General features: G+C 45.3%; 1 protein-coding gene across 1 annotated transcript; it reads right to left on the bottom strand.

Moving 5' to 3' along the window:
* Positions 1 to 2,688: 2,688 nt before the first annotated feature.
* Hspa2 (heat shock protein family A (Hsp70) member 2) lies at positions 2,689 to 5,165 on the bottom strand. Its single transcript, XM_004649260.3, has one exon. It carries the CDS (start codon positions 5,035 to 5,037, stop codon positions 3,130 to 3,132), a length of 1,908 nt encoding a protein of 635 aa, XP_004649317.1. The 5' UTR covers positions 5,038 to 5,165; the 3' UTR covers positions 2,689 to 3,129.
* Between the last annotated feature and the right edge of the window lie 9,053 nt (positions 5,166 to 14,218).

Genomic DNA, 14,218 nt, shown 5'->3' with positions numbered 1-14,218 from the left:
AAGGTTAGTGTAACAGCAACGGCAGGAAGCCAAGACCACAGTACCACAGATGACCACTGGTCATTTTGAGACCTGATAAATTAATCTCTTCTAAAGTAAGGTTGAAAACAAGAGGGACTAATAATACTAAATTGCACTTATAGAACGACTCTATTCTGAGCAGGGATGTTTTCAACACAGGGCAGGGGATGTAAAGTGCTTGGCTACTCTGTATGAATAAGGCTCACTCAGAGTTCAAGCCCCTGCACTGGAAAGAAAACCCACCACCACTACCCACTAAAGCAAACCTCCACTTTCAGCAAATAAGGAACCAGTGAAAGGGTAATATAATGGACACTGTCTTGACAAAACTTAACAGTCACTTTAAGAGCTGAGGTTGTGGCTTAGTGGTTGAGTGCTTGCCTAGCTCATGCAAGGCCCTGGGTCCAATCCCTGTGTCACCAACCAAAAAATATGCAACCAAATAGGGGCTGGGAAACAGCTATGGTTAAAGGTGCTTGCTTGCAAAGCCTGCATGGCATGTATTTGGTTCTCCAGCACCCACATAAAGCCAGACACAAAAAAGTGATATTGCCTATGTTTGGCATTTGTTTGCAGTGGCAAAAGACTCTGATTTGCACACACATATACACATGCAAGTAAAAAAATTAAAGTCACTTTAATCCAGGGGTTGTGGCACACATTTGTAATCCCAGGTAGAGGCAGGAAGATCAATTCAAGGTCATCCTCCACTACACACTGAGTTCAAAACCAGCTTAAAGTTATGATCCATCTGATTCTGTTGGTATTCGTTTGTAATTTATGTGCTGCTGTATGTAGATGATGTTTCATTACATCCCTAAATGCTTACCACAAACAATTTTCCACCAATATTGACAGCAACTGACAAACTTGTTCTCAGCTTTCCAATGTGGAAACAGCAACCTCTGAAATTTTATTCTTGTTAGTTTTTTAATATTTTTATTTTTATTTATTTATTTGAGAGAGAGAATGGGTGTGTCAGGGCATCCAGCCACTGCAAACTCCAGATGCATGTGCCACCCTGTGCATCTGGTTTATGTGGGTCCTGGGGAATAGATCCGAGGTCCTTTGACATTGCAGGCAGTGCCTTAACCTCTAAGCCATCTCTGCAGCCCCTACTTTTGTTAGTTTCTTAGAGGTTGAATCTCACTGTGGCCCAGGCTGACCTGTAGTTCCAGGCTGGCCTCAAAATCAGTGATCCTCTTACCTCAGCCTCCTGAGTGCTAGGCTTAAAGGCATGTGCCATTACCCCTCCCCCAGGCTTTCTTTGAAATTTTTAAGTATTTTGAAGCAATTTCACAGTTACCTATCTTTCTTCCCCTATCTAAGTGAGACTTGCTAAAAGGAATACACACACACACATACACACATGCACACACACACAGGCATACATTCATTACCAAAGTCCAACATCATAACTTGTTTGCTTGCAAATAAAAATTTTAAAAAGGTACATGTATTTATTTGAGCGAGAAAGAATGAATATGGGCATGCAAGGGCCTCTGGTTACTGCAAACAAACTCCAGACACAAGTGCTAATTTGTGCATCTGGCTTTATGTGGGTACAGGGGCATTGAACCCAGGCCCGCAGGCTTTGCAAGCAAGCACCTTTAACCACTAAGCCATCTCCCCAACTCTGTTTTTAAATTTTGAAATTACTCATGCTATTAATCCAAAAATCAATCTCACTGCATGACAAGAGGGTCCACTTGCTACATTAAAAACAGTTTCAACAATTCAATCTTATTTTAGCAGCAAGAAGCAAATCTTTATATACTTAGAAAGATATCAAAATTTCCATGTGCAGTGAAAACATTAGGTTAAAACAATGCATTTTCAAAGCCTTCCCAATTTTCTCCCAAATTCCCCTTAAAAAAAAAACACAAAGATTTGTTCTACAAAATAAAGCCCACCTTCTCCTATCGATGGGACTTTAAAGTTTACACCTAGAATAATAAATCTCAGAGTTGAGATAGTCCTGTTTCCAACTGGATGGATACGAAAATGGTTGGGTTGATGGTGCTATGATGCAGTGTGTCTTTTTAAACTGTTGTAGTGTTTTGAGGTAGGTATTGTAAAAGCTTTATAATAATCTTCAAATCAGAAAGACAAAACATCTTCCCCTACCTCCCAAGTAATTAAAACTGCTGTAAACACGCTCTTAATAGAATTCACCATAAGATCAGAACAGCTGAACTGCTTTATTACTAATTAAAGTTAAAACAAGTCTGACTAGTTTGGGGGGCTGTTAATATTAAATCACCTAAGAGCTTGCCTGCTGGCTCTTGTTCCAGGCACTTCCATGTCCCAAAGCAAGTGCTTCCATACCACCTCTGGCTATTATGAAAAGACACTGCCTCCATTTTTCCTTACAATAGAGGAAAAAAAAAAAATTTATACGGAACCCCAGAATACAGCCTGTATTGCCTGAGATAGGCAGGTAGGTTTTTCACTTGAGTTAGGGTACTGGAAGACCCCACTTAGGTTTCTGTATTAAGGCGGGGGGAGTTTACCAAGATTCTTCTCCCCTTAAACTTTGTATAATTCAAAGCAGGAACTTCATCTGAGAATTAGAGAAGATTGGATTAGAAAATTTCACGATACTAATACCTTAAAGATAAACATGAGTAAAAATACAAGGGGAAATTGAAAACTCCAAGACAGCAATTTTGAGACCAATTTCAGCTTTACTTTAAATTTGTATGTGTGTGTTTACAGAAATATGCCTGCCTTTAAAATGACTGTGTTATTCTTAAAGTAGTACATAAAAATAATTCAAGCTTGTATATCTTCTTGTTATCATGCTTCCATTAGGACAGGTGTGCAAACAGCAGGTTTCCCATCTCAAGCATATCTGCATGCACAAACTAAGCTTAACCAAAAATGCTCAAAGAAGCAATGGCTGAAAATGCATTCGAGAAACCTCATTTTCCCAAACCAAACTGTAGAACTAACCTTTTATAACTAAACTAAGTTGTTGCACCTTTCCTTTCATTCCTATACAACGAGCTAGACTTTCAACAGATCTTACTTGGCACAAGCACACTTCAAAGAAGAAACCAAAACAAAAGGAAAAAAAGGAAAAGAGGTTTACGCTGGCTCGTGCAGTTAGTCCACTTCCTCGATGGTGGGTCCTCCCGAGGCTCCGGAGCCGCCGCCGCCAGGGCCGCCTTGGTAAAGTTTGCTGATGATGGGGTTGCACACGCGCTCAAGCTCTTTCTGCTTGTGCTCGTACTCGTCTTTCTCTGCCATCTGGTTGCGGTCGAGCCAGCTGATCACCTCCTGACACTTGTCGAGGATCTTGTTTTTGTCCTGCTCGCTGATCTTGCCCCTCAATTTCTCGTCTTCCACCGTCTGCTTGATGTTGTAGGTATAGGACTCCACCGCGTTTTTGGCGGAGACGCGGTCGCGATTTGCTTCATCTTCCGACTTGTACCGCTCGGCCTCCTGCACCATGCGGTCAATGTCGTCCTTGCTCAGACGACCCTTGTCGTTGGTGATGGTGATTTTGTTCTCCTTCCCGGTGCTCTTGTCTGCGGCGGTGACGTTGAGAATGCCGTTGGCATCGATGTCGAAGGTGACCTCGATCTGGGGGACCCCGCGGGGTGCTGGGGGGATCCCAGTCAGGTCGAACTTGCCCAACAGGTTATTGTCCTTGGTCATGGCCCGTTCGCCCTCGTACACCTGCACCAGCACACTGCTCTGGTTGTCTGAATAGGTGGTGAAGGTCTGCGTCTGCTTGGTGGGGATGGTGGTGTTCCTCTTGATGAGCGGGGTCATGACGCCGCCAGCCGTCTCGATGCCCAGCGACAGGGGCGTCACGTCCAGCAGCAGCAGATCCTGCACGTTCTCCGACTTGTCGCCAATGAGGATGGCCGCCTGCACAGCGGCGCCGTAGGCCACGGCCTCGTCGGGGTTGATGCTCTTGTTGAGCTCCTTGCCGTTGAAGAAGTCCTGCAGCAGCTTCTGGATCTTGGGGATGCGCGTGGAGCCGCCCACCAGCACGATCTCCTGGATCTGGCCCTTGTCTAGCTTGGCGTCGCGCAGCGCCTTCTCCACCGGCTCCAGGGTGCCGCGGAAGAGGTCGGCGTTGAGCTCTTCGAAGCGGGCGCGGGTGATGGACGTGTAGAAGTCTATGCCCTCGTAGAGCGAGTCGATCTCGATGCTCGCCTGCGTGGACGAGCTCAGGGTGCGCTTGGCGCGCTCGCAGGCCGTGCGCAGCCGCCGCACAGCGCGCTTGTTGGGCGCGATGTCCTTCTTGTGTTTGCGCTTGAACTCCTCGGCCAGGTGGCTCACCATGCGGTTGTCGAAGTCTTCGCCGCCTAGGTGGGTGTCGCCGGCCGTCGACTTCACCTCGAAGATGCCGTCCTCGATGGTCAGGATGGACACGTCGAACGTGCCGCCGCCCAGGTCGAAGATGAGCACGTTCTTCTCGCCGCCCGCGCAGCCCTTCTTGTCCAGGCCGTAGGCGATGGCCGCCGCCGTGGGCTCGTTGATGATGCGCAGCACGTTGAGGCCCGTGATGGTGCCCGCGTCCTTGGTGGCCTGGCGCTGCGAGTCGTTGAAATAGGCCGGCACCGTGATGACCGCGCTCTGCACTTTACCCCCCAGGTAGGCCTCGGCGATCTCCTTCATCTTCGTGAGCACCATGGAGGAGATCTCTTCCGGGAAGAAGGTCTTCATCTCGCCCTTGTACTCCACCTGCACCTTGGGCTTACCGCCCTCGCTCACCACCCGGAAGGGCCAGTGCTTCATGTCCGACTGCACCGTGGCGTCCTCGAACTTGCGCCCGATCAGCCGCTTGGCGTCGAAGATGGTGTTCGTGGGGTTCATGGCTACTTGGTTCTTGGCGGCGTCGCCGATCAGGCGTTCCGTGTCGGTGAAGGCCACGTAGCTGGGGGTGGTGCGGTTGCCCTGGTCATTGGCGATGATCTCCACCTTGCCGTGTTGGAACACCCCCACGCAAGAGTACGTGGTGCCCAGGTCGATGCCGATAGCCGGGCCGCGGGCGGACATCCTGAGACTGGCAGACGGGCAAAGCGACGTTAGGACGAGCAAGCCGGGAGAGGCGACGCGCCGGGGTCTAATTAACGGTCACCTCACACTACCACTCCGCGAGCGCGACGACGCGTCTCCCGGCTCCCTCCTCCTGGCTTCCCGGCTCTTTATAGCCGCCTTCCCTCCCGCTTTCGGGGAGGAAACTTCCAGGTCCAATCAGCTCCCGGGACCGCCCCGCACAAACTCTTTCGGCGTTCACATTGGCTTGCCTGGTCGGAGTGATCGATCGCTGGACCAACAGCTTTCTAGTTCGGTGAGGGGCGGGACTCCGAGCGGAGAGAGCGAGGGGCGGCCGTTATGCAAATGAGTTCCTCCCAGCGCCTCCGGCCGCTGGGGGGCGTTAGGCTCGCGTCGCCTAGAGTCCGGTGTACGCGCTTTCCCTTTCCTAAAGCGGGATTCGTTGACGGCGGTCAGATTGGCAGGGCAAGTGACCAGTGAGCAGCACAGATCCCCAAGTGGAGGTGGGTGGGAAAGAAAAGATGGGCGTGGCGCGCGGTAGGGGAGCTGGAAAGCAGAAGTAGCGAGCCGCGGGGGTTCCATTCTGCGCTCTGTGGGTTCAATTGGTTGCATTGACTAAATAACGGTCAGAAGCGGCTCTTCGGCCGCTGCCGTTCAATCAGAGGGTACACGGGCGGGACAGAGGGAAGACGGAGTTCCGCGGATGGGCTCGGCCGGGGCAGTCTCTGGGAGCGAGAGCCCCGGGGAGGCGAACCGGTGGCGGCGCGGCTGCCTCCCGGCGTGCGGGAGCTCGCGAGGCACCTCCCTCGCCTGGTGTCCGGCTTCCGGACCCACCTCGAACCGCCGGGACTCGTCTCTCTCTCTCTCCGGGTTCTCTGCACCTGGTCCCTTAGGTCCCGTTTCAAGTGCGCTGTCGCGGCAAGTTTCTCACCCAAGCCCGCAGCGCCGTGATTCCCGCCCGAGCATCCCGGCCATGCACCCTCGCGGACGGCCCGATAGCCGGGCTCAGCACGGGGCTCAACTGAGATTGCTCTCCCACTGTGATAAGGGTAGATCGCAGGCTCAGACCTGCCAGGGAAGGGGCGCGTTCCTGCACGCCTGCTCATGAGAACCGGGTGATGGGGCACCATCGGTCCGGCCAACGGGCTTCTGGAGGAGGAAAACAAAACCCTGTGATGAAAGTGTCAGCCCTTCACTCTATGGAGGGGGCAGCTGACAAGTCATTCCTGCAAGCTGGAGCAGGTGTCTGCTGTGAGAGAAGAAAAACCGCAATGCTTCTTCCTTAGACGGTTGATTAATAAAGAGGCAAAATGATTTGAGAGGAGTGCTAGAAGAAAAAGAACGGAGTATAGCATACAGAGAATGAGGAAAAATGTGTTGGTGAGGGCTTCCTAGAAAAGGAGACGTACCTGTCAGGCGCTGAAGAAAGTGGGACAGGCATTCTTTTATTTATTTATTTTTATTTATTATTTATTTCTAGCCAGGCTGTTCTGGAATTCACTATGAAGTCTCAAAGTGGCCTCGAACTCAGGGTGATCCTCCTACCTCTTGCCTCCTACAAGTGCTGGGATTAAAAGGCGTGTGTCATGTGTCGCCACATCCAGCCAGAATGTTTTGGGGTTTTTTTTGTTTGTTTGTTTGGTTTTTTTTTTTTTTTTTTTTTTTTTTGGTTCTTCGAGGTAGGTCCTCATTCTAGCCCAGGTTGATCTAGAATTCTCTATGTAGTCTCAGGGTGGCCTTGAACTCATGGCGATCCTTCTACCTCTGCCTCCCGAGTGTTGGGATTACGGCGTGACCCACCACGCCGGGACCAAAAAAATTTTTTTTGTTGTTTGCTTGTTTTTCTAGGTAGGGTCTCACTCTAGCCCAGGCTAACCTGGAATTCAGTGTAGTTTCAGGCTGGCCTCGAGCTCAAAGGTCCTCCTACCTCTGCCTCCCAAGAGCTGGGCTTAAAGGCGTGCGCCATAGGAAGGCATTCTTTACATGGGTTGTGGTGTGGACAAAGATGAACTAAGACTAAGGAGAAGGGGTGTGGAAAAGGCTCCATAGGTGGACAGCATACGTGGTAACGGTAGGGGAGAGCCATCATTTGAAGCTGGCTAATGCCTACATAGAAGCTCTGTGAGACAATCCTGGAGAAGTCTTCTGAGACACGCAAAAGTTTATTTTGTCCAAAGGATAGTGTGAACATAACTCTATAAAATTCATCAACAAATATTTAAGATCCACCGGGGGTGGTAGTGCACACCTTTAATCGCAGCACAGGGGATGCAGAGGTAGGAGAATCTCCATAAGTTTGAGGCCACCCTGAGACTATATAGTGAATTCCAGGTCAGCCTGGGCTAGAGTGCAACCTTACCTCAAAAAAAAAAAAAAAAAAAAAAAAAAAAAAAGATTCCTTTAGTCCTACATTATTTTTAGTTTTTAAAAGCATGCTTGTTAATGACTTCCTAATCTCACTGATTAAAACCCCAATTCTTTTTGTTGTTGTTCTTGTTTTTCGAGGTAGGCTCTCACCCTAGCTCAGGCTGACCTGAAATTCACTGTTATCTCAGGGTGGCCTCAAACTCATGACAATCCTCCTACCTCTGCCTCCCAAGTGCTGGGATTAAAGGTGTTCTCCACCATGCCTGGCCTCATTTTCTTTTTCATGAAATAAATTGAAGAAAAAAATTGAAATAGGAAAATGTTAAAAGAAAATTTTGGAGCAGGTGTGGAGCATGCCTGTAACTGTAGCGCTGGGAGGCAGAGGCTAGAGGTTTACTACAAGTTCAAGTTCAGCCTGGTCTACATAGCAATTTCCAAGACAGCCAGGGCTGCTACCTGTATCCTGAAAGCACAGATAGATGATTGGTAGATAGGAAAACAAGGACAAAAACAAAACATCTTAAATGAAATTGTTGTGGACATATATGGTGTATATCCTATATATATCATATCTAGTCATGAGTATAGATCTCATGATTTTATTCTTGGAAATTTTTGTCTTTTATGTTGTGGTTTATTCTTTTCCCTAAGAAGAGGGGTTGGGCCACACTCCTTTAATCCCAGCCCTAGGGGAGGCAAAGGTAGGAAGATCTCCAAGAGCTCAAAGCTACTCTGAGACTACATACTGAATTCCAGGGCAGCCTGAGTTAGCATGAGACCCTACCTCAGAAAACAAAACAAAAACACAAAGAGAGAGGTTGGGGTTGGAGAGATTGCTCAGTGGTTAAAGGCATTTGGTTGCAACACCTGATGGCCTGGGTTCAATTCCCCAGTACCTGCACAAAGCCAGATGCAGAAAGTGGTGCCTGTATCTGGAGTTTATTTATAGCAGCAGGAGGCCTTGATGTACCCATTCTCTCCTCTCTTCCTCGTTCTTTCTGTCTTAAAAATATTTTGAAAAAGAAAAGAGGGGCTTAGCTGAGTGTACCGGTGCATGCCTATAGTCTTAGCACTAGGGAGGCCTTAGGCAGGATAAGGCTACATACCAGTTAAGGCCAACCTAGGCTACATAGCAAGATCCTGTCAGCAAAAAAGAAAAAAAGGAAGGGAGAGAAGGTGGGAGGAAAGGGAAACAGGAGGGATGAGAAAAGGAAAGTGTGCTGGAAAGAAATAATACAAACTTGTCTCTTGTAGTCAGTCACCCTACACACACTTCAAAGGAAGACTGCAAAAAAGCAACCATGCTTTCTCTCCCATGAAAACACTCACAGCTTCAAACGTTCTACCTCTGCAGTTACTACAAATACATCTTGTAGTGTAACAACCACATTCATCTTCAACACAGCATTCAGAAACAATATCAATTCCACCTGAGTTTTTCATTAGCTATATATATTTTTTCTTCTTCAACTTTTCATCAGGTAAATTGATGTTATGGTGTTCAGAGCTTTCTCCCCAAAGGTACAGTAACTGCATTTTTATTTTATGTGAACTTTCCTCAATCATAAAACATTACCACATACTAATCATTTTTAATATATTTTTGTACTGATTTATTTTTTATCAGCATATAAAGCACTAAGTTCCATTATGGTATTTTCAAACAATTTTTGTTTATATTTTCCTTCCCCTGTCTCTCTTTCCTGGTACTTTTTTTTTTGTATTGACTTTTTTAAAAATAAAACTTTTCCTTTTTGATAACTATGACATGGTGGCACATGCCTATGCTCCCAGTACTCAGGACACAGAGGCAGAAGGATTGTAGAAAGTTCAGGGCCACCCTGAGCTCTACAGTGAATTCAAGGCCAACCTGGGCTACAGTGTCAAATCACAGTCTATTTAAAAATGATTAGAAAATTTATGACTTATCTTCATGCATGTCATCAGCAGTGCAGGAAAACAGGCAAATGCTGCCAAACAATCCTTTTGAAGGTTATGATAATGTTTTTTCACCTTAAATATGTACCATTTATGTAATATTATTTTGAGTTTGATCTGAAGGAAATCATAGAAAATGCAGGTATGGTTAATATTAGCAATACACTGGTAATAGTTTAAATACCCAGTACTAGGAGGATGCTCACAAACTATATGCATACCATGAATTATTGTGCAGCCATGAAACTCGTTTACAAGATTTATATTTATTTTTGGTTTTCCGAGGTAGGGTCTTACTGTAGCCCAGGATGACCTGGAATTCACTATAGTCTCAAGGTGGCCTCAAACTTATGACGATCCTCCTACCTCTGCCTCCCAACTGCTGGGATTAAAGGCGTGCACCCCACAACTGGCAGTTTACAAAATTTTTAAGGGCATAGTAAATTGTTCTGGACATAATTGAGTGGGAATAAAAACACAACTTTGTTATTGTTTGTGTGTGTGAGTGTGGGCACACGTGTGCCATCGTAAAGATGTGGAGGTCAGAGAACAACTTTTTGGATTGGTCCTCACCTGTCCACCTCATGTGAGGCAGTCTCTTGTTCTGGATTCTCTCTGCTGTTCTTTGCTGTGTTTGCCACAGCTTCCAAGAAATTCTCCCATTTCCACCATCCATCCTTTGTCAGTTTACTGGGCTTTTGGCTAAGACTTTTGTATCTTCTTTAAAAAAAACTGGGTGTTGGAGAGATGGCTCAATGGTTAAGACTCTTGTTTGCAAAGCCTAATGACTGGAGTTTGATTCCCCACCATCCACATAAAGCCACATGCAGAGTGATGCATGCATCTGGAGTCTGTTTGCAGTGGCTAGAGGCTCTGACGTGCCATTCTCTCTCTCTGTCTCTCTCTCTCTCTTCTGGCCAGCCTAAGAATTCCAAGTCAGCCTGAGTAAGAGTGAGACCCTATCCCCTGAAAAAAACCTGTTTTTGTTTGTTTTTGGTTTTTGGTGAGAGTGTGTATGGGACACCACAACCCTTTGCTGCTGCAAATGAACTCCAGACTCATGAACTACTCTGTGCATCTGACTTTACATGGGTACTGGGCAGCTGAACCGGGGTCAACAGGCTCTGTAAGCAAGTGCCTTTAATGGCTGAGCTGCCTCTCCAGCCTCCGCTTTTATGTCTTCTTATCCTCTGTGTAGAATATGCATGAAAACTTCATAAAAAATCTAGATAGCGAGATTGGTAATTTTTTTCTTAACATTTTTATTGAGAATTTTAATGCATGAAAATGTTGTGGTTTGATCATATTATTATGTTTTTACAACTGAGTTTTAAAATATTTATTTATTTGCAAGCAGAGAGAGTAAGAGGGAGAGAGAGGGCATGTCAGCAAACAGACTCCAGATACTTGGGTATCTGGCTTTATGTGGGTACTGGGGAATCAAACCAGGGTCATTAGGCTTCGCAGGCAAGAACCTTAGCCACTGAGCCATCTCTCCAGCCCTTCAATTGATTTTCTTTTTTTTTTTTTTTTTTCCGAGATAGGGTCTTGCTCTAGCCCAGGCTGACCTGGAATTCACTATGTAACCTCAGGCTGACCTCAAACTCACAGGGAGCCTCTTATCTCTGCCTCCTGAATGCTGCGATCAAAGGCATGCACCACCATGCCTGTCAATAACTGATTTTTCAAATGGCAATTGCCATTAAGTTAAAATAAAATTAAGTAATCTTAGTACTCACACATAAATTAGTACTTTATTAAATGACACTGAAGAGACCAAAAGTTGACACAAAATCACATTTGAAAATAGCTGTACTAGACATACAAACAAAACATGAGACCTAAAACTGTGAGTGCCAGTATTAGACCTGACCAGAGGAGACAGGCTGAAGCATGAGTTGCCTGCGCTCCTGCAATCTTCTCAACCCCACCCAGGCATGATGATCTTCCTGAGGGTTGGGGTTGTTTTGAGGAGGGAGTATTGGCTTCAAGAGAAGGTAGAATGAGTAACAGCCTATAATTTGATGACCTTTGATAAAACTGGAGTTCATCTAAGGACTATATTTAAAATCTCTACAAGTATTGCCATTTTATAATGATTTGCAAGTGCTTTTATGTTGTTTGTTTCTGTTTGGTTTCTCAAGGTAGGATCTCACTCTAGCCTAGGCTGACCTGGAATTCACTATGTCGTCACAGGATGGTCTTAAACTCATGGCAGTCCTCCAACCTCAGCCTCCAGAGTGCTGGGATTAAAGGCGTATGCCACCATGCCTGGCTTTGGTTTTTGAGATAAGGTCTTGTTATGTAGCTTTGGCTGGCCTTGGACTCATGGTGATCCTCCTACCTCAAAAATGCCCTGTCTTAAAATAATTCTACGAAATCCTGTTACTTCAGGGAAAAATTCACCACATTTCTTTGAGTCTTAAATATCTCTTTTCTCAGCACTTGGGAGGCTGAGGTAGGAGGATTGCTGTGAGTTCAAGGACACCCTGAGACTACAGAGTAAATTCTAGGTCAACCTGGGCTAGAACAAGACTCTATGGGGTTGAGGGGAAGCACAAAAAATGGCTCATGATGGGCTGGAGGGATGGCTTAGTGGTTAAGGTGTTTGCCTGCAAAGCCAAAGGACCCAGGTTCAATTCCCCAGGACCCATGTTAGCCAGATGCACAGGGGACGCATGCATCTGGAGTTCATTTACAGTGGCTAGAGGCCCTGACACACCCATTTTCTTTTTCTCTCTCCCTCTTTCTCTGTCAAATAAATAAATAAATATAAAATATTTAAGCTGGGTGTGGTGGCACATGCCTTTAATCCCAGCACTTGGGAGGCAGAGGTAGGAAGATTGCTGTGAGTTCAAGGCTACCCTGAGACTACACAGTGAATTCCAGGTCAGCCCGGGCTAGAGTGAGACCCTACCTTGAAAAACCAAAAAATAAAATAAATAAGTAAAAGGTGGCTCATGCATCTGGAGTTCGTTTGCAGCTAGAGGCCCTGGACCACTCATTCTCTCTTTCCTCTCTCTTCTGTCCCCCTTTGCTTACAAGTAAATACAAATAGCACTTAAAAAAAATCTGTATTTCCAGGCATGGTGGCTTGGTCTATGCTTGTTACTCCCAACATTTATAAGGTAGAGGCAGGAAGATTGCTGTAAGTTCTTGGCCAGCGGGCTCTGGAGCAAGTATCAGACGAGCCTGGGCTACAGAACAAGACCCTATCTCACAAAACAAAACCAACTCAGTATTTACGTCACAGTTAAACTGCAGATGTACAATAAACTGTGTAAAGAAACTACCATGCCTGGTATGAAAAGCCTTTTCCATGTGAACCTGGAAGAAACTTTTTGCAGAAAAGTAACTGTGAAAACAGCAGACAAACTGTGCTCACTTCAGTTCTGAGTGCTAACTTTGAGACCCTTGTGGAAAAATCTGAAAGAATCTGGGAAGGTGAGGCTGTCCTGCCTGTTCATGAAGCACCAGATTCAACTGCTGTTACTGCTAATATTCATTGAGTTCTTTACCTAAAAATAAACAAAATGAATTATCCTGGCAAAGAAGTTGGCTCTCTGAATAGTAAATTATGTTTGCTATTTTGAGAAAGGAATTAAGCCTGTGAACAAGCTAAATACTCTTATGAGTTTTTATAAGTGTTTCTTTTTATGTTATGAAGAAACCCAATTAATTGGTTATCATTTACCATAAGATAGTACTTCCCAAGCATTCTACATTGAAGAAAATAGGATCCAGCCACAAGCATTTGAGCTCATTCTCTTCAGGCACTTCTTAAATTACACATGAACACCCTAATTAGTGGTGTCACTTATTTCTGTGCCACTAGTGGGTGAGAGGAATTTATTATTTTGTGGACTAATTCTTAAAGATTCAGGTTGAAAAACCAGAGTTTAAATAAATATGATATACAGACAGTATAACTTCTGAATGCAGGAGAGGAAATTTTATTAGGTAAAAGCAAAGGAGGTTAAAGTATAACAAATAAAAAATGCTATATGCCAAAATTCCATTTTAAACTAATATACAGAAAATAATTACATAGCACATTTATGTCAAGGATGATTATTGAGGTTCATTACACTGGCAGTTAGTACAGTCAAAATTTAAGCCATTGTTCTTTAGCCAATCTAATTCAATAAAACCTTAGCCAATCAAAAAAGTATTTCTTGAAGGGACTAGAGAGATGGCTTAGCAGCTTAAGGTGCATGCTTACAAAGCCAAAGGACCTAGGTTCAATTCTCCAGGAACTGCATAAGGCAGATGGCTGAAAGCCCTCGCATGCCCAATTCTCTACCTACTTCTCTAATAAGTAAATAATAAAATTTTAAAAATTCAAGAAGACCTCAGAAGAAAATTCTGGGCTGGAAAGATGGCTTAATGGTTAAGACGCTTGCTTGCAAAGCCTAACGACCCAGTTTCAATTCCCCAATACCCATGTAAGCCAGATGCACAAGGTGGCGCATGCATCTGGAGTTCATTGGGAGTGGCTGTCACGCCCATTTTCTCTCTACCTGCCTCTTTCTCTCTCAAATAAAAAAAAATAAAAAAAAATTCTTTTAAAAAGTGTATTTCTTTATTTGACCAAGACAGAGGGAGGGAGAGAGGGAGAGAATGGGCATGCCAGGACCTCCAGCCACTCTCAATGAACTCCAGATGCATGCGCCACCTTGTGCATCTGGCTTACATGGCTACTGGGGAATTAAACCTAGGTCCTTTGGCTTTGCAAGCAAACGCCTTAACCACTAAGCCATCCCTCCAGCCCCCCAAAAGTATGTCTTGAATCATTTCTGTGTTGATTGGGCATCTTTAATTATTGGGAATATTTTTCCTATTTCTTTTTAGAAGTCTGTAATTCCATATGCTTCTT

Source organism: Jaculus jaculus, chromosome 7 (genome assembly GCF_020740685.1).
Source record: "Jaculus jaculus isolate mJacJac1 chromosome 7, mJacJac1.mat.Y.cur, whole genome shotgun sequence".
Lineage (NCBI taxonomy): Eukaryota > Metazoa > Chordata > Mammalia > Rodentia > Dipodidae > Jaculus > Jaculus jaculus.
This window is presented reverse-complemented; position numbering and strand designations above follow the sequence as displayed.